Genomic DNA, 21,231 nt, shown 5'->3' with positions numbered 1-21,231 from the left:
TTGTGCATTTCTGTCAAGAGATCCTTCTAAAAATTACACACTGCACCTTTAACCGACTCGTGAAAAGAAGTTATCCTGACAGTCCTGCAAACATGTAATCATTCATAGGTCATCCAAATATTGTGGGATAATGTTTTGTGTGTGTTGCGTGTTCGTGACTCGCTCCACCCACGGTACAACTCCAGGCATTCGTCTTTTTCTCTTTTGAGAAATGAAGGATGCAATACCACTCTATTGGTACTCAAGATTAACATGAGATTAGCAAAAAGAGTGTGGGTTATGTGAACTTTAATCAGAAAAATTGAAGAAAATGCCCTTGCCTAGTCTGCTGCTGGTTCTCAAAGGAACAGGTTCAGCTTTGTGTGTTGTGTGAAGCTGACAACAACAAGATGACTAGCTGACACGGTAAACTGAGAGGAAGCTGAGCCAAATGAGAGATTGTAGAGAGCTTGGAGAGTTTTGGCCATGAATAAGGACAGCAGCAGGAATAAGCATGTGCTTTAACACCCACTAAAAAGCTGCTGGGTATTCAGACTCAACACAATGGAGTAAAGGGGAAGGAATAAGTTGAACTTATACCAGGGACGAACACAATGGAGGAACCTGAGGTGAAGAGTCTTGATCAAGGTTACAATGCTGTGTTGAGTGATGGTTTCTGGAAAATTACTACAATTACAGAGTAACTTTAACATTGGAAAAGTATTCTCTTGTTGTGCGGGAAGTACAACAAAGTGGATGTTCAGGATCCCCTTGACGTGCAAGGTAGAACAATACCCCTAAATACTAAATCAAACTCTAAACTATCTACCCCTAGAGAAGGAACTAACTCCAGCCCAAAAGCAAAAGTGGGAGTAAACAGCTAGAATGATGCATTTTCCTTTTGTTTAAAGCAAATTGTTTACGCAGTGTCCTGTTTTAAAGGCTTACTTAAAAGACAAGTTTAACGTTATCCACGACAAACAGGTCCAGTACGTGTGATTATGTCTCTGTGTGAAACCTTCTGTATATCAGATCAATTGTATTATTTCATCAAAACAAGAGCAGCAGTGCAACTGCAGTTTATTCCCATGTAAGCGAACATGACTGAGATTAGCATGTACATTTACATAAGTAGTACATTTAAATACATTAACTACAGGTCCGGACACACTGAGCACATGCACAGTGGATGGGAGGTGCGTGATTTATTTATTAGCAGCAGTAGTGCAACGGTGTGTTGCTGTCAACAATAATATATTGCTTAGAGAATTATGAATAAAAACATTACGCGTAGACATGATCTTACCTGGACAAATGCTTCAAAATCTGCTTTTTTATAATCCCTGCCATCCCGTCAGACACGGCTACCTCTCTTGCATCCCCAGAAATCTTTCGCTGTCATACGAACACAAACACACATACCGGTGCTGCTGCGGCCTGTCACGACTCCAGCAGCGCCCCTTGCGACAGAAAAAACGAATATCCCAATCCACTTCACTGTCAAAATAAAAGCTCTTTCTCTGGGGTTTCTGCGGTTTGCATAATAACACAAATTTATTAAATTAAATTGAATGGAGTTTAAATAATAAAAATGAACGCAAGAAAACTATACAAGCGATTTTTTAACATTGTAAACACCGAAATAAAATAACATTAAGTAAACTAAAAGTAAATGTTTAGGAAGGTATTATATTCAATATACATATATCGTGTGTATGCAGTTTGGCAGATATAACAGATTAAGAAAATGCTGTTGAATGAAACGTAAAAACTAATCTAAACCATTGATGCAGTCCTTTCCAGGTGCCCCATACATGTGCATTTTTGAAAAACAGTTACACACGTTCGTGATAAACAAATATAAAACACTGGGTAAACATTTGTGAACGACTGCAAAGCTTTTATTTTGACATACATATACTGATTTGAGCGGAAACAAACAGATTCTGTCATTGTTTTTGGTTTCACACTTCCTACATAACATAAACATGTTCATCAGTGTTGTTTTCCATAGTTGACTGTATTTTTGATTAGGAATTAACGTGGAAGGTATTTTTCCCTTTATTTGGCTGTGCATCCCTTGCGCGCGTGAAAGTCTGCTTTATTTGTACATCATTTCGATTTGAAAGCTGTCAAATCATCTGTCTGATCCGTCTGATCACTTTATCTGTGCTGTCAGATTGACAGTCAGGCTTGTTTATGATGAATTATGATCAGATTAAACCCCGAAGACATTAACATACCGTCAGATTATTTCACAACAAATAATAATAGGACTGTTTTAAAGTCTACCCATACGTTTGCAACATGTCTGTGAGATCCCTAAATAATAGAGATGAAGTTTACCCTTTACTTTTTTGGCAGACACTTGAAGGAAAGCACAATGCCGTATTTTGGCTCTGAGGAAACAGTAAAGGAACTTAAGAGAGCTCTGTCCAATCCCAATGTCCAAGCAGATCGTCTCCGGTACAAGAGCTACATCACCAGAGTCATCAGGTTTGTAATGTGTTCAACTTTTGTAATGAAAAACACTCCTTTTGCAGTAGGGTAAGAGTTCATCAGAAACTCAAAAAATTTATTTCGACATTGACTCAATTATTTTCGCAGGTATTTGGTACAAGGTCTCTTAAAGGGGACATATCATGAAAAGCTGATTTTTTTCATGTTAAAGTGCTATAATTGGCTCTGCTATGCTTTTGTTAATCCGGAAAATGTGAAAGAGAACAACCCAGTAACTTAGTTTTGGTAAACCACTCTCTGCAAGCATGTGAAAAAATAGGTAATTGAAATTTGGCTCCCCTTGTGATGTCAGAAGGGGATAATACCGCCCCTTAATCTGCACTATCCAACCACAGCACTGCCATTTAGTGCAGAGATCAGCTCATTTGCATTTAAAACAACACACACACCCAAAACAGCAAATTTTTGTTCACACATAAAAAGTGTCAATTTTTACATGTTATAATAAATTATCAATATGGTATTTTGAGCTAAAACTTGACATATGTACTCTGGGGACACCAAAGATTTATTTTACATCTTAAAAGAGTCTTGTGAAATGTCCCTTTAAATGCCATATAAAACCATTAAGTACACCCTACTGAAAAATCCATCTTAGACAATTTTAAGATGGTAGCTGTTTTAAGATGGTAGCTATTTTGAGCTAGTCCTCCCAGCTTGGTAAAGCTGGTGGATCAGCTGGTCTTCCAGCCTGACCAGCTAAGTCCAGCTATACCATCTTAAGAAGTGACCATAACACAGTTAGACTAGCTTGCTACACCAGTAAAACCAGCTAATACCAAGTTGGGAGAATAGCAAAAACCAGCTCGCCAGTTTTACTGGTTTTAGCTGTTTTTCATTAGGGTACAACATTTTCTAAGCTATTTGCTAACTTAAGACAAGTCATTACTTCCACTAGCTTTAAAATGTTCAGATTTGACATTTTAGGACTAATGCTGCATTCCAGACAACTTGGATTTAGGATATTTCCCACCTCAACCCTGAAGTAATGTCTGAAACTGGCACTCTTGAAATGTTACTAAACAGTAAACACTAAATGTTTTAGCGTTACTAAATACTTTTAATGTTACTTAAGACAATGTTTTGGAGTTAGAGAAATATCCATAGATATATCTGGAACACTCCTTCAACACAAATGTGTTGGAAATAGATATAATTTTGTTATTTGTTAGAAAATAATTTAAAGGTGATTTTTCAGACCTTGCTGTTTGGTTCTTTGCAGGTATATGACACAGGGTTTGGATGTCTCACCTTTATTTATGGACATGGTTAAAGCCAGTGCCACAGTTGATATTGTTCAGAAGAAGCTGGTGTATTTGTACATGTGCACATATGCCAGCGATAAGCCTGACCTTGCGCTACTGGCCATCAACACTCTACGCAAGGATTGTGCTGATCCTAATCCCATGGTACGAGGATTGGCCCTGAGGAACATGTGCAACTTCAGGTTTGTGTATCAGGCATCATTTCTTCATGTGTGAATAATGCGGATTTTCTGCATTATAAAGTTATTGTAAAAAAACTTTCATTTTGCTATGTTTCATCGGAAGTACATTTTTATGAAACACTAGATGCTAAAACATTACTAACAGAAGATACACTGGCATGTGAAATAGGTCCTTCTCATGTTTGTGAGATAAAACAATTAGTATTAGCAATATTTAATACATTGGGCATTAATGTAAACAAATAAAACAGTGAAGTCAATTTAGAACCAATGAGACTTCACTGATCTTTGTGTTTACATACACAATGTAACAATAAGCTCAATTTCTTTTGATGAATTGTTTTGTTTCACTTCATGAGGCATCTATTAACCCACTGGAGTCATAAATTACATTTATGATGGATATAAGAGCTTTTTGGAGCCAGTATTTAATATAACTGAGTTCATCTGAAGAAAGGAAGCCATATACATCTAGGATGGCATAAGAAGTAACAGAGTTGTTATTTTCTGGTCAACTATTCCTACTGTAATTGAAAACATGAACACATACTATGCTTCTCAGATGCCCAAATTAATTCACTGTTTTTTGTTTTGTTTTTCAGAATGCCGGGTATAACAGAGTACATTGACCAGCCCATTGTTGCTGGTCTGCGTGATAAGGCCAGTTACGTAAGAAGGGTGGCTGTGCTTGGCTGTGCTAAACTGCACAGTCTTCAACCCGACATTGGGATAGGTACTGCATAGTGTTTAAAAAAAATCTGTTGTGGTGGAATCTAAAGCAAGTTAAGACCTTTACAGACATTTTCATATTTGGATTAAATGCCCCGTTAATATGAAAACCCGTCAGATAAACTTGAAATCAGTATTGGCAAAATGATATGTGTCACACACCTAATGCAGATTGAATTTTCAACCCCCCCCCCCCCCCAAAAAAAAAAAGAAACAGGCCAGACTACTACAGTTAACCTCTTAATTTTGGTCTTTTACTAATAAATAAAAATAATGCAATAAAGTATATAGTGTATACACAAAATTATAAAAATAAAAATGTTTCATGACAAAAATGCTAAAATATTAAAGAAATAAGTCTATAAATTAGCTGTGATCCAAAAAAAAGGTTAGTGTTGCACATTTAGTGGTTTTACAAACAAAGGCCACTAGGTGTCAGCAGTTTGCTGCATACTCCTGTCACAAATGGAAAAATTACTCTCACTTTTCTATTGGTTTTGAAATATGATAACTACGTTCTTAGAACTTTCCATTGATATATACTTTGACAAACAATGTGAAAATGTATAATAGGATATAGTGTTATGAGCATATAATAATTAATATGCGTTTCTATGAGTGTGTGGGGGGGTCATGTAACAAAATGACTGTCGCTACATAATTTCTATCATAAGATGGCCATGAAATTTGAAAACTGCACTCTTAGAGCTTTACAATGATATATATAGTTTGTCAAAATTGTTTAGGTTTAGAATAGGGAATTTGTTTTACAAATTTGAAATAACAACTTGGGCCCACCTGTGGGCCCGTGACATTTTAGAAAATGACTCTCACTATGTTTGTAATGTTTCAAAAGAACAAGTAAATGTAAGCATCCCGCTGACAGGACAGTGACATTTAGTAGAATATAAATGTTTTGAGGCGCACTCTTTTCATAAATGAATCGATTACTATCCTTACATAATTTATTTTATAAAACACTGAAGACTTGAAATATGTATTCTAGACTCTTAGACCTTTCCAATGATATATAGTTTGTCAGGATTAGATAAAAATAAATGTTGAAGTGTCCCACTCACAGGTTAAAGCATGCCACAGATGCATAACTTAGATTGCATAGTTGACTGTTTTTGTTTAGTAAACAAATCAATGGCGATTGAGGTAAAGCAGTTGTATTTCCTGTATTTCCAGTCTTCTGTGCAGATTGTAAACACCCTGATTGGTTTTGCATGTGTCAGTGAGTCTTACTGTAGGGTATGTTTTGTGACTTCTTGTTGGATTTGTGTTCTCTAGCTGCCAGTATAGTGAATGAGCTGTACGCTCTTCTAAGAGACCCAGACCCTGTAGTTGTGGTGAACTGTCTACGTGCCCTGGAGGAAATCCTAAAAGATGAGGGTGGGGTGGTTATTAACAAACCCATTGCTCATCACCTTCTAAACAGGTGTGTTGTCTGATAATCTGATAATTCACTCACCCCCATGTAGGGGTGAAACGGTTTTCGGTAAAGAATCGAATGTCCTATTATCCTCCCACAGTTTCGGGACGCACGTGCACCACGGTGCACCGTGTTTGATTCAACCACGCATTTCTAATATAGTTTGGTGAAAAAACAGCAATTTAAACAATTCTGTGTTTAAATGTTAACAAACTAATCTTCATGCGAAAAAACTTGAAGATAGTCGCATAGAATATAAAAAACCCAGTGTTCTTAGCTATTTTATTTTCATTTTAAAGTACAATGTATGTTGGTACGTGTGGTAATAATGCAAGTACTCTTAACTCTTTCACCGCCAGCGTTTTTTTAAAAAAGTTGCCAGCCAGCGCCAGCGTTTTTCATTATTTTCACCAAAGTTTAATGCCCTTCAGAAAATGTTCTTCTTTAAATATATAAACATACAATATACCAAATGAAAGAACAGACCCTCTGCTTTCAAACAAAAAAAGTTTCATCCTACCTTCAGTAGTTCTTTTGTAATCAGCTTTTGAATATGGGTAGGTTTCTGCAAAAACACCACATTTTGAGCAAAAAGATAATTCCATTTTTGTGACGGACTTTTCATAGAGATCCCATTCAGAGCGATCTTTAAAACAGACACGGACATGCAGCCGCTTGCCATAGGGCAATACTTCCGGGTTTAAAAAGTTGCGGAAGGGCGCCACCTGGTGGATAATAGCGGTATCGCGGAAAGACGGAAAATCTCGTCATTGGCAGGGAAGCGTTTTCTCTTGATTGACGAGATATCTCGTCAATGGCGGCGAAAGAGTTAAGTGAAAATGTTGATTTTGGCAGAGGTTAAAATAGCTTAGGTTTTTATTTTTGTAAAGAAGCCTGTTGTGACCAAAGTGTACCGAAACATACCAAAACCGTAGCCTAAAACCGTGATTCGCACCGAAACGTGAGTAATCTGAACCGTTACACCCCTACACCCATGTCACCCAAAATGTTGATGTCTTTCTTTGTTCATTTGAGAAGAAAAACATTACAGGATTTTGCTCAATTTAAAACCTCTTCAACCCTGAGGACCCTTTCGTATTTCGTATTTTGACTTAATATAAAAGATTCTTTTAATCTTTAATGCTCCGTCATGGACCCCAGTAACACATATGAGATACTGTTTGAAAGCTTGGAGTCTCTACTTTCTGCAGATATGCATCACTTTGACATATCTTTTACTGTAAGAAAGTTATTTACACTTAATTTACACTATCACCCCCCCAATATTTTTTGATATCATATAATATTCACATATTTTATATTTTTCAAAAATGACAAACATGGGCAAGTCTTATATCAAATGAAAGCTCTCACTCTCAGGAATAAGGCTACAACATTATTTTTGTTCTAATATCAACACATATCCAACAATCATCGAATGAATAATAAGGTAAAAAATGGTCTTTTGTAAACATATGTGAAACTTGAGTGTGAACTGCCTCAGATAGCACATATAGCCACAAATGATACACCATCTTTTATCTTAGGTCCTACTCTAAACAATGAGTCCATTCACAGCATTTTCTTTGGTTGTTTGCATAATTAATCCCTAGCTTTTTATTATATGTGCAAAACAAAAAATTAATATTTTTATGAAAAATGTATTTCCGCACCCTTCAGTAAAATAAGAATATCTTTTGAATGCAACATGATAAAGAGTTCATTCTTTTTTTGGGTGTTTACTGTCTGCTGCTGCTAACAACCAGAACTGTCTGCAGTCTGCTAGAGCACCCAGAACCAGAGTTATACACTATCAAAGACAGTGTTTACAACATAAAAAATAAAATTTGGTGTTTCATCATATGAAAAACAACATAAATAACAATATTTGTCACAAACAGCAGCTTTTTATGTAACTTCAAAGGGTTTTCTTTAAAATGATATAAAGAAATTGCATTTATTCCACTGTATGTGGTTATGGTAGCACTTCAAATGTTTTTTGGCAGAAATTGTACACCATAAGCGTATTATTCCTCCCATCAGTTGGAGTAAAATAACTTTTGCATATATTATGATAAAGAAAAAATTCCTTTTCCCTCTGTAAGCTGACAATAGCTGGAATCAAACAAAACTGTCTGCAGGGACCTGAGATACCCAGGGCCAGAGTTATATACTTTCAAATAAAAACTTTAGAAAAAAAACATAAAAAGCGCCTATTTATTTTTGTGTTTATTAGAGGCCTGACATCACATCACAATGTTTAGCACTTTCAACAGTGTTTTATGTAATTTCAAAGGGTTTCCTGTAAAATGATACCAAACTTTTGTGTGTAAACCTCTGCATGTGGGTATGGGAAGCTTTTGAAATTGGGTAGGCCAAATCCAGGCGAAAATCCCCAAAATAGCTTCAGGGTGGTTAATAGACTTTATTGGACCCTAACAGTTTAAATGCAGTTTAAAGTTGCAGTTTCAGCGCAGCTTTAAAGGGCTCTAAATAATCCCAAATGATGCATAAGGGTCTTATCTATCAAAAAAATTGTCATTTTAGACAAAAAAATGCACTTTAAAGCCACAACTTCTCATCTTGCACTAGCCGTTTGACGCGCCAGCGCGACCTCACGTAATGCGAAATGTCAACGAAAAGTCATGAGTTACAAATGTGAAACGCATATTTGCAGACCATTTTAAACAGGAAACTGACACAAAGACATTAATTAGTATCATTCCACATACAACAATGTCAGAACGGTCCTCTTTCTCCAAACTTGTAAACACTGGGCCGGTAGTTTCACATACGTAATGCTTTCGCATTATGTGAGTTTGCGCTGGCGCTGCAAGACGAGAAGTTTAAAAGTGCTTCTTTTGTTACACATTAAATGAATTACAAAGTTGTTAAAATGCTAAAGACAAAGTTGTGTCTGCTACAAAGTTAGCGCTACATGCTAGTTAATGCTATATGCTAGCATTTATGCTGAAATTCTACTATTGACGTTACATTTATGTTTTGCAGGTCCATACTGATAAAAAATACAAACTTACCACTCAGAAACGTAATCTCCAAACAATAAGTTGTTTCTTAAAATCTGTATTTTTGTGTGTTACATACAAGATCTGTTTACTAATGTGAGCTACTGACATGAGCCGCAGAGCAGAGCTCAACATTATTATTCATGACCCTTTCAAATAGGGCAAAAATAGAACAAATCCTAGGGTTGTAAATGGACATGAAAAAAAATTTTTAGATATTTTTTGCACCTAATTAAGTTACATACCCTCTATGTAATTATCAAAGAACAATTTAGGTTGCAGTGTTTCAAAGCAACTTTACATAAAAGACAAAGAAACGAAACCACAGAAAAATGATCAAATATTTAGTAAAGAGATGGAATAGTATTTTTGCAAATGTTATTGTCCTGATAAATAGATCATGATGTAATAAAACGGTATATACTTTTCTTTCAAAATACTTAATAAGTAACATTAACTAAAATTGAATATCCCAATTTGTTTAGTGAACCTTTAGAAATACATTTTCTGTCTTTTATGTGGTTTTCAAGTATGTTTGGTTATGCCAGTGATTTTCCTTTTTGTAACGTTTCTGTTTTTTTGCCATCAGAATGAAGGACTTGGATAGCTGGGCGCAGAGTGAAGTTCTCACCTTCCTGCTACGCTACCGTCCCCGCAGCGATGACGAGTTGTTTGACATCCTTAGCTTACTGGATGGTTTTCTCCATAGCGCCCATGCGCACGTTGCTGTTGCCACACTCCGCCTCTTCCTTCATTTAGCTGCCGCTCACCCTGCAGTCCAGGCTGACGCCCTCCTGAACACAAGCGCCCCCCTGCTGGCCACGTGTGGTTCTACGTCACGCGAACTTCGGTTTGCGGGTCTCTGTCACGTACAGCAGGTCATGCGAAGTCAGCCCGGCCTTTTTGGCCTGCATTACAAACGCTTCTTTTGCGGTTACTCGGAGCCGAGTTATATTAAGTTTCGCAAGATGGAGATCTTGGTGGAGCTGGTGAACGATGAAAATGTGGCTTTAGTTTTAGAGGAGCTGAGAAGTTACTGCACTGATGTGTCTCCTGAACTGGCCCAGGCAGCCATTGCTGCTATAGGTATGACTGTCAATAGTTTGATAATGTAAGGTAATCTAGTCTAAAATACATGTATTTCATAGTTTTCATATTTTCAGTGGTGTATAAAAATGTAACATTTGTATTTAACTGTGCTTTTCAAGGTCGTATTGCGCGAACATACAGTGAGAAATGTCTGAATATCCTAACCGGCCTCCTTGCATTGAAACAAGAGCATATCACATCAGGTAAAAGACAATGCTAAGCCACACCTGCATATATCTGTTCAGCACAAATGCCTTTAGATTAAAATACATTAAAACAAACAATGTTTATCCTAAGGCACTACTAATAAGTACATGGGTGTGAGATTATGGCTGATATTGTTTACTGTCAACAAACCTTCTTAGCAACACCTTCCCCAACCAGCATAAACATTTTTCAGGCAGGTTCTCCTGCTGTATGTTTAATCCAGCACTTTTTTGTTTCCCTGTTTAGCTGTAATACAAACGTTCAGGGATTTGGCGTGGTTCTGTCCTCAGAGTACAACCGCTGTGTGTCAGACGGTTGAGGCCTGTCTTCACTGTCCTCTAGATAGTGAGGTGAGACGATTCACCTGCTGTTTTAATTTGACCATCTACAATAAAGCTGCTTCATGCAGGTCATTTGAAGGTCAGAAGTCTCCGAAGACTTGGAAGAGTTTGGTTCTAAAACGCGATTAATGCCATTTTTAAAAAAATGTTACCGCCAAAACAGTATTGTATCAGGTTAGTATTAAAAAGTAAATTCTTCATTTTACGCAAAAATTCGATATCCGCCATGTTATTCTGTCATCTTTTCTTCTTTTTTTCAAAAACGCGATAAACGCCAGTCCTCCTTCTCTGCAGAATGCAATAAATCTGCTTAACCAATCACAGCGCACCATTCCATGCATTGTAAACAATAATGGTGGCGCTTTGAATACACACAGAATCCTAGTTTTCCTCATCTAATTTGTACTTCGTCATCAACAAACAAACAAAACAAAATAATACTTTTGATGAAGGGAAAGAAACGTAAGCCATCAAAATCGAATAATTTACGTGAGAGGCACTCGGGCGAAGGAAAAATGTCGGCTGTGGTTTGTTCTCACACGACAGCATTAAGCTTCTGTTATGCTAACACATTGACCCCAGGGGATCTTATGAAAAACTTTACATTATTTTTCTCAAAGTCAACAAAAATTGTGCAGAACCAAAACATTTTACAGCTGATCGCTGTCAATAAAGTTCAAGGATGACAGCAGCAATGACAGTGTTCTTAATATGACAAAGTAAGTGTTTTGATTAATGCCATTAATGTTTATATTTTTAATCAGTGTATACCACTAGTCAACTAAATGAATATAACATGACAAAAATGAATGCACATTTATATATTGATTCAATAGATTTTGAAAAAATAAACTTTTTCGATTTATTGCTTTTTGGGGAAAAAGAATCAGTTTTTATAATAAATCTTTGAAAATCAAATTATGGATTTGAATTTTTTATGTTTTTATAACCTAAAGTTGCTATGTGAAAGTTTGTAACAGGAAAAAGTGGTTTCATCTTGTCACTGTCTTGGTATAGAAAACACGTTTTTACCGAAATTAGTCAAAATGGATTTATTGCGTTTTGGAACCAAACTCTTCATTTAGTTATGTTCTCTTAGTTAGACGACATTGTTTATTCTTAAATTTTTGTTACATATACATGCAACATATTACTATCAACATTTTAAGCTAACTAGATTGTGTTACCTGTCTGTCTAGCATTGTGTTTTTACTAATGTTAATATATATGTTTGTCGGTAACACTTTACAATAAGTGTTAACAATTAGTTTATGCATTAGCTAACATGAACTAACAATGAACAATTTTTCTAAAGCATTTATAAATCTTCATGTTAATTTTAGCATTTCTTAAAACATTTATAAAATCAAGCATTGTAACTTTTAACTTTAATGCACCATGAACAAAAAATAATAAATCTATTGACTATTTACTAACATTAACAAGAATTAATACATGCTGAAAAAATATATTGTTCATGTTAGTTAATGCATTTACTAATGTTTACTAATATAACCTTGTATTAAATTATTTCCGGTTTGTTTTTACAAGCTCTGTCGCACTTCATTATGTTGGTTGATGATGCGATTTCAATATTATAGAGAGAATGGGACATGGGCTGCTTCCAAAAGCTGTAAAATGCTGCCTCTGAGGATGCTTACTGTTAAAAAGTCCAAGTTGCACTTTTACGTTTTTTACTAAGGAGTTGCTATAATTATAAAATTAACTTAAAACAACTTTAACTAATTCAAATTAATTTTTATAATAAAAATAAACAACTTCTTACTAGTCAAGAAATTTTAGAAAAATTGAAATTAATTTTAAATTCAAGTTGATTAAACTTAAAAATTTGGCTGCATAACGATTAATCACAACTAATCGTTTGCAGAATTAAAGTTTTTGTTTACTTTGTGTGTGTGTGTTTGTGCGTGCGTGCGTGCGTGCGTGCGTGCGTGCGTGTGCGTATGAGTGTGTGTGTGTAGTGTACATATAAATACACACACATGTATGCATAATTTTAATAATTTTAAGTATTTATGATATAAATGATATATAAATATAAAAATGTATATACACATGTAAATATTTCTTAAATATTACATGATAATAATCTTAAATACATGCATGTGTGTGTGTTTATATCTACATAATTATTATACACAGTACACACACACATATGTAATGTAAACAAAAACGATTAGTCACGATTAATTGTTATGCAGCCCTAAGTGCAACAAGGATTTTTATTACAGTTTAAGAAGGTAACAAGGCACATCGGAATCCAATGTTTGCTGCACTCCCTATTTCCTGAGATAACTTAATCTGATGGAACTCAAAGGCACAACAGATCCTTACTGCCTTTGATATCCCACAATCCTGTGCGTCCGCGGTGAGGGTGATTGATCGTGCAGATTTCAGATCGAAAAATTAAACTGACCACCGAGAAAGCAGACAATAATTCTGATAATTTATGTTTTATTTTAATTCTCAGCAATTTTCGATGACATTTCAAAAGGGTAATTTGTACCGAGGTGCCTTCGTGCTGCCTGCAAAGTCTCTTAACTGATAAAGCAGTGAGGCAACAAGTCAAAGATTTCAGACGCAGCCCTGCTTTTTGATAAGGAAACATAGTTAGCATTTTTTTGCAATTGTGTCAGCCTTTAACATTGGCAGACTGCTGGATCAGTTCCCTGATTACTGAACAAGGAAACTGATCCATGTACAAAAATGAAGTCTTCAGAGACCATGTTAAGTCTTCAAATCAAAAACAAACCAAATGAAATCATATCACTTTTTTTTAGGGGAAACAGGCTTTATTATGGCTGTTAGGAGAACATGCTGAACAGATCAGTAGTGCCCCCTATGTGCTGGAGGGCTACATAGACGGGCTGAAGACAGAACTCTCATCAACAGTGAAAATGGAGCTACTGACAGCTGCACTGAAGATGTTCCTCTGTCGTCCCGCTGAGACACAGGACATGCTGGGGCGACTTTTACATCACTGTGTTGGTGTGTAGAACTATTCAAAAATTGTGCTGACTGACTAAAACCAAATATGAAAAAAATCATCTTGTTAATTCCTGTCTTGCGAAAGTGAAAAAAGGTGAAAGTGACAAGCTTGTCAAGTATGCAACACATACTCGAAATGTGACTTTTGCATTTAACCCATCCCAGTGAGTGTGAACACACGCCCTAGAGGTCGTGAACACACACAAAAGTCGTAAACACACACACACACCAATTAGGTTAGTTGCAACCTGCCGGCTCAAACCGGCAACTCTCGGGTTACAAGCCGGACTCTAACCATTAGGCTACTAGTCAGGCTGATGCATTTTAATATAGTGTTAATAAGTCAAGCATATTACATGTATTATTTAAATGACTAGTTTAACCAAAAACAAAAAAATTAATTTACTCAACTTTATGCTTACCCAGGTGTTTGATTTGATTTTTGAACTCTTGCTTTAATGCATAAGATAAAATTAATAATTTTTAATGACAATTACTTAGATTTGCCATTCTAATTACTGTGTAATGTGGGCATATTGGCATAAAATCTTTATATAACATTTTATCTTTAATTAAAATAATTTATTTTAAGTGAAACCTGGACAGTCTGTTAGTCCTCTGGTAATAGACACAGCTATGCTGTTCAGTTTCCTTTTCAGTAAATTGTGAGAAACCACCACATGCCATTTAGCTTTTAATCACATTTTATGCTTTTTAAGTGTTTTTTCTTTCTTTCGGGGACAACTTCAGAGGAAGAGAGTGACGTGTGCGTGCGTGACCGGGCTTTGCTGTACTACAGGCTTCTTCAGCGTGGAGCTGAACAGACAAGGAAAGTTGTGACAGGACCCAAATCCGATCCATCCATGAGTGTTCTCACTGGACATCAGCAGGAGGCAGTTAGTCAGTGGGTCTCAAACTTCAACACTCTTGGCCCCCTGTCTGCACAAGATTTATGCCTTCAAACTTCCCTTATATCAGCCTCTGAACGCCCATCAGGCGCTGCAGAAGAGGAGCTGTTGCCAGGTAGCAGACCACATGTTTTTATTTTATTTAGGTTGATTTATAGAATTACTTTTGGTTTATTTATTTATAGTTTATCAATTGTAATTTCTAGGGTATAAAAAGGAAGCATTAGGCACCTGACAGACGTTAGATAATGTCTAGAAGAATTGCGTGAGCAGCTATTGAGCAAACATGTCTGGAGAACAATCGCATAATCGGTCTGTACGCAAGAATGTCTGGATACGGATAAATAAATAATCATGTTTGTTAAGACAGTTGCAAACGAGGAAGGGGAAATTGGAAGAGGGAAGTCTGGTTGAATTTCATGACCTCGACTGATCAGCCCATGTCGATCTTTTGTCCATAGCCAAGGGAAATGTCACAACTCAATCTCAACTTAGTAAATGCAAGACAAATGAAAGTTATCATTGCTTCATTAATCATACGAGGATAAGAATAAAGAATATACAAGGTTCTATGAAAAGATGTAAAATATATAAATGTGGGGTGTGGGGGAACGACATTTAAGTTCTAACATAAGCTTATTTTCAGATATTTAGACAAGTCTTTCACTATTTCCCCCACAAAACCTTCAGTTTAGTTTAAAATGCTTTGAAGTTTAAGTATTACCAGTACAAACACTGAATCATTACCAACAACATGAAATTTGATTTGATTGAAGTTTATTTCGAGCAATAAATAGAAAGAATATACACATATATATATATATATATATCCACACTAACACAATATAAAAACATAGAACACATCTCTATTATACATACAGTGAGGAAAATAAGTATTTGAACACTATTTGAAAGTTCTCCCACTTAGGAATCATGGAGGGGTCTGAAATTGTCATCGTAGGTGCATGTCCACTGTGAGAGACATAATAAAAAAAAACTATTTTTTACTATTTATTTGTATGATACAGCTGCAAATACGTATTTGAACACCTGAGAAAATCAGTGTTAATATTTGGTACAGTAGCCTTTGTTTGCAATTATAGAGGTCAAACGTTTCCTGTAGTTTTTCACCAGGTTTGCACACACTGCAGGAGGGATTTTGTCCCACTCCTTCACACAGATCTTCTCTAGATCAGTCAGGTTTCTGGCCTGTCGCTGAGAAACACGGAGTTTGAGCTCCCTCCAAAGATTCTCTATTGGGTTTAGGTCTGTAGACTGGCATGGCCACGCCAGAACCTTAATATGCTTCTTACAGAGCCACTCCTTGGTTATCCTGGCTGTGTGCTTCGGGTCATTGTCATGTTGGAAGCCTCGACCCATCTTCAATGCTCTAACTGAGGGAAGGAGGTTGTTCCCCAAAATCTCGCAATACATGGCCCTGGTCATCCTCTCCTTAATACAGCGCAGTCGCCCTGTCCCATGTGCAGAAAAACACCCCCAAAGCATGATGCTTCCACCTCCATGCTTCACAGTAGGGATGGTGTTCTTGGGATGGTGCTCATCATTCTTCTTCCTCCAAACACTTTTAGTGGAATTATGATCAAAAAGTTATATTTTGGTCTCATCTGACCACATGACTTTCTCTCATGACTCCTCTGGATCATCCAAATGGTCATTGGCAAACTTAAGACGGGCCTGGACATGTGCTGGTTTAAGCAGGGGAACCTTCCGTGCCATGCATGATTTCAAACCATGAAGTCTTAGTGTATTACCAACAGTAAACGGTGGTCCCACCTCTTTTCAGGTCATTGACCAGCTCCTCCCGTGTAGTTCTGGGCTGATTTCTCACCTTTCTTAGGATCATTGAGACCTCACGAGGTGAGATCTTGCATGGAGCCCCAGTCCAAGGGAGATTGACCGTCATGTTTAGCTTCTTCCATTTTCTAATGATTGCTCCAACAGTGGACCTTTTTTCACCAAGCTGCTTGGCAATTTCCCCGTAGCCCATTCCAGCCTTGTGGAGGTGTATAATTTTGTCTCTAGTGTCTTTGGACAGCTCTTTGGTCTTGGCCATGTTAGTAGTTGGATTCTTACTGATTGTATGGGGTGGACAGGTGTCTTTAGGCAGCTAACCACCTCAAACAGGTGCATCTAATTTAGGATAATAAATGGAGTGGAGGTGGACATTTTAAAGGCAGACTAACAGGTCTTTGAGGGTCAGAATTTTAGCTGATAGACAGGTGTTTAAAGGTGTTCAAATACTTATTTGCAGCTGTATCATACAAATCAATAGTTAAAAAATCATACATTGTGATTTCGGATTTTTTTTTAGATTATGTCTTTCACAGTGGACATGCACCTGCGATGACAATTTCAGACCCCTGTCTGATTTCGAAGTGGGAAAACTTGCAAAATACCAGGGCGTTCAAATACTTATTTTCCTCACTGTATATCCACACTAACACAATATAAAAACATAGAACACATCTCCCATATACAGTACATACCTTCATGCATACCAACACATAAACTCATATATCCACACATAACATATAGGCTCCATATACATACACATATACACACATATACATAGGAATTGCTCGAAATGGATTAAGCTAAACAAAAAAACTGCCACTGTCCAAAAGTGGCAATTATAGAATAACAGACATAGCAATGCATTATTTTCTATAAGATTATCATGTTTGTAGCAGAATCCAGGGGATTAATATGTACAAAATATATTTCATACCTAGTGGAGTTGGTGACTAATAATAGCAGTAAAGTACCATAAAAAACTACCTCAAATGTGTATCTATTCAATGATTGGATTCCACAACTGATAACAACAACAACACGAGACAATACAGCATTTACTGTAGGTGTAGAAAGTGAACAAAATTTACCGATGGCTTAATTTAAGAAATTTCTTATTGCGCTTCTGATTTGGCTGTGAGGTTCGCTAACCATGTAGATGAGTGACTTTTTGCACTTCTCTGTGTCACACACTACTCCCCTGCACTCACTCACAATCACCATACATAACTCCAGCAAAGGGCATTCTCATTCCAAAATGGCGGCTGTGCTACCGAAGCGCCACCTAGTGGCTATTTCCAAAAACGCATCAGAGTTTCGTCATTTGTTCTTCTATACTCTTTGCTATTAATACTGTTATAGCATTAAGCAATAGTATATTTTATTGTTATGTATAAATGAATAAATCTCAGTATTTCTCTGATTGACAGCAGGCAAAGATGTGGCCCCCTCAAGTCCAAATGTTGACCAAGAGGAATTGAGTCTATATCTGGGTCCTCCTCTATCCCATGAGACTTTTGAGAGAATGTGGCTAGACTTGGAGGTTCTCCACAGACAAACTTTAGGTTACTGTCGACCCAGAACAATGCCTGATTTACAGGCTGCTTTACAGCTGGTGAAGATCCAGACTTTGGCTTTTACACCGGGGGAAACTCTGCCTTGGAAGGCCTACCTTTACACAAGGGGGACTGGGACCCTGATCCTCGCTGAACTGTTGCAGGAGGACTCAAAGACCCCGGAGAGTGAAGGAAAATTAGTGGTCTCTGTCAAACAGCAGCCCCCGAACCAACATGCTATAAGAGGATTTGTTTCGATCCTCTGTAGCGTGTTGCCGCCTCTTACTGTTGACAGCCCATAAATTGTAAATATTTATCACTAAAGTCATTTAAAATTTAACAACTAAAGCTTTTATCTAAACTGATCAAATAGAAAATTTAGCCAAACCATCCTGGAAAATGTTATAATAAAACATGTTTGTAAAAAACATGTAAAATATATGGAATGTGTCACACTGTATTAGCATGATATCAGATTCACCAATAATATTTAGTCCAAACATACAGGGTGGTTGAATCAAAATGTTTTGTTTACTCTGGAAGTTTGAGGAAAATTGAATTGAAAATGCATGTAGCTTTTTGTCATAGAGCTTGCAAAACTGTACCAAGTCTAATCTTAAATTGCAGATAAGCTATCGCAACGCTTGACAAATGTATGATGATTAACGGCCTATCAAAGACTGCAGGCAGGGGTAACTTCTGTCCCCCAGTAAATCAATTAAGCACAGGAATGGCATCATGTGTTTTTATTTATTATACTCATTTACTGTAGAATTTGCACATTGTCATTTAAGAAAAATATGTTAAAATTTCTGGCTCAATAATGATCATGTATTTACACACACATTTATTATGTGAATTGAGATTCATCTCATATTATCTAGCAGTGGTGGCTGGTGACTTCTTTTTTCGAGGGTGCACGATGCGAAGTTCGTCACAACATGTATGTAGCCCGTCATGTGTGTGGTTCGTAATTTCAAAAATGTGTTCGGCGCGTCGAGTGAACCTATGTGCATCACGTGTTTGTCAAAATAAGTGCCTTCTGCAGACGCAATGGTTTATGATAAAAAAAGACGCTCACGTTTGCCAGATACTCGTATAATCTCATGCGTAATCAAAGTTTACTGTTAAGTGAGTGTCTTGTGTGTATTTTGTGAATATGAGCGTATCATTTATCATAAACGTGTTATCTAGTAGCCTACTGGTGCATTCCCACCAGCCGCAATAGAGGCGTCAAAAACGCGTTATTCGCACGTAGTTGGACGCTTGCACATTTGAGTTCACTCGCTTCTAGGGATGTAACGATTCAACCGTGTGTCCCATTAAAAATGCCTGTCTGAAATTGATTCTGAATTGCAAGGCTGCGATTCTTTGTTTAATGCACTTGTGCGTATACAGTACTACGGCATTTGGTCAGTAGGAAGTCCTTATCAATCTAAAATCATAACGAGTTGGAGTCGTTTATAACCTGCATTTAAAAAAGCAACACTCGTTAAACCAAATCATTCAAAATATTCTTTATTATCATGAAAATACCTGAAACAATCTGAAGAACAGTGATATAAATATTCCTGTAGACATTTCCTGGAATAGCATTTTTAATGCTACTTCTTCTGTGGCACAAAAGGAGTTTTCTGCACAAGAGAGCCCCCTGGCGTTGGATGTGCCTGGATTTCACCGTAATTCATTCAAATTCATTAATTGAGAAAACGCGCATTTGCACGCTTAATTGTAACACCCCTACTCGCTTCATTCGCGTGTGAAAGCTGTGCGTGAAATTCTAGTCATTCGAGACATTTACGCGGAAATTTGCGTCTTGGGAGGGGCTTCTGCAACTCCGCTGAGACTCCGCTCGCTTCCTGTAATCACGTCACTACTACAGCAAGGTCCTGATTGGTAACAATCGCGGCGCGGAAATCCTCACAAGTTCAGTTTTTTCAACTTGCGTGTTTCCCGTGCCAATGCTCAATTTGCGTGGAACGCAGCATCCGGACCTTCCGTGCGTTCGGCGCCATTTGCGCCGCGCTTACTGCGTGCACCGCTGCGGGATGCCTAATCGGGTCTTTGCATTGACTTAACATGTAAATCAGCCACGCTTGCCGCCTCTGCCGCGGCTGGTGTAAACGCAGCATAAACACAGCATTAGTGAGTTTAAAGATGAATTGACACAATTGATATGGAAATTTACTGTATTGTAACATTAACTAACTGATGCAATTGTAACATGTGTTTCATTTATACATCCACTTATATGTGGATATGTAAGGAATAATTGACAACGGGCCATTGAAATATAAGAAAAAACTGAACACCCAAGGTGCAATGCGGCTTGAAGCGGAGTGCCGTTACAACGCGGGTGTGCATTGTTTTCAAATAATTCAAAGGGCCGGAGTCAATTATTCCTCTTATACCATGGTTACCACAAACATTCCTCTGGTGCCTATTTTAAAGACATTTGACAAGTAAGGAGTGCGGTTATCAGAAATTAATTCATACCCACAGAACATTTTTCAGCCAATCAGAATACAGCATTCAACAGACCCGTGGTATAAATATTAATAATGAACATAATTAAATGTGTAGTATTTAAGTTCATTAACAAATAACAATTTTTTTATTAAAAAAGTATTCTTATTTTTAAAAAGAAAATATATATATTCTAAGACAGAAATATACAGCAATCAAAATTGTAAACCGTAAATGTAATAAACAAATAATTTAAATTGCAATTTTTCGCAAAATATGTGCTTCCACAGCTGCTGCACGCTCATCATAAGTGCACGCATGCGCAGACATCATCCGAAGCTTGGTGTCATTAACTAAAATGAACTACCGCTAAAACATCTTCAGAGATTCAGTTGCTATGGTTACTTACATTACCCGAAATTTACCACCGTTTATGGAACTTAACGTCCATTGGCTGGTTATCCACTTGCTAAACGTACCCATTTAAGGCACAACATACTTTCTGAAATACGCCCCCAGCTTGGTAACAGTTTGACACATTGTCAACAGTGACTAATTCGGAGAACAGGAAATAATGATTTCTAGAAAAAAAGATTATAATGTTATGGCCCGTAACGTGACCAAATTATTAAAATAATTACAAAAATAACCATTTAAAAAAGCAGAAAGAAACTTTGGTTATGTACCTGCAATTACAAAAACAACCT

General features: G+C 36.9%; 2 protein-coding genes across 5 annotated transcripts in view; one reads left to right on the top strand and one right to left on the bottom strand.

The window, feature by feature from the left end:
* bltp3a (bridge-like lipid transfer protein family member 3A) overlaps positions 1–1,420 on the bottom strand; it is a 35,156-nt gene extending 33,736 nt beyond the window's left edge. For all 3 annotated transcript variants that reach the window (XR_012335587.1, XM_065286413.2, XM_065286414.2), the window contains exon 1: positions 1,286–1,420. Coding sequence is in view for 2 of the 3 variants with exons in the window: in XM_065286413.2 (XP_065142485.1) it covers positions 1,286–1,329 (44 nt within the window). In the remaining variant the exon portion in view is untranslated. The remainder of the gene's footprint in view (positions 1–1,285) is intronic.
* Positions 1,421–1,922: 502 nt separating this feature from the next.
* Positions 1,923–18,785, top strand: ap4b1 (adaptor related protein complex 4 subunit beta 1). 2 transcript variants are annotated; one of them, XM_065286412.2, is made up of 11 exons: positions 1,923–2,028; positions 2,344–2,475; positions 3,722–3,946; positions 4,549–4,679; positions 5,969–6,116; positions 9,726–10,222; positions 10,345–10,428; positions 10,679–10,782; positions 13,575–13,782; positions 14,533–14,805; positions 17,936–18,785. In XM_065286412.2, exons 2-11 carry the CDS (start codon positions 2,363–2,365, stop codon positions 18,358–18,360), a joined length of 2,208 nt encoding a protein of 735 aa, XP_065142484.1. In that variant the 5' UTR covers positions 1,923–2,028; positions 2,344–2,362; the 3' UTR covers positions 18,361–18,785. The 2 variants fall into 2 exon arrangements, with proteins under 2 accessions (XP_065142484.1, XP_065142483.1); XM_065286411.2 differs by having other exon boundaries at positions 17,933–18,785.
* Positions 18,786–21,231: the final 2,446 nt, after the last annotated feature.

Source organism: Paramisgurnus dabryanus, chromosome 21 (assembly GCF_030506205.2).
Source record: "Paramisgurnus dabryanus chromosome 21, PD_genome_1.1, whole genome shotgun sequence".
In the NCBI taxonomy this organism is placed as follows: domain Eukaryota; kingdom Metazoa; phylum Chordata; class Actinopteri; order Cypriniformes; family Cobitidae; genus Paramisgurnus; species Paramisgurnus dabryanus.
This window is presented reverse-complemented; position numbering and strand designations above follow the sequence as displayed.

Coding starts and splice junctions, on each gene's coding strand:
- ap4b1 (XM_065286411.2), top strand. CDS start 2,363: ATGCCGTATTTTGGCTCTGAGGAAACAGTAAAGGAACTTAAGAGAGCT. Junction 4,680..5,968: donor TCAACCCGACATTGGGATAG/GTACTGCATAGT, acceptor TGTGTTCTCTAG/CTGCCAGTATAGTGAATGAG. Junction 6,117..9,725: donor GCTCATCACCTTCTAAACAG/GTGTGTTGTCTG, acceptor TTTTGCCATCAG/AATGAAGGACTTGGATAGCT.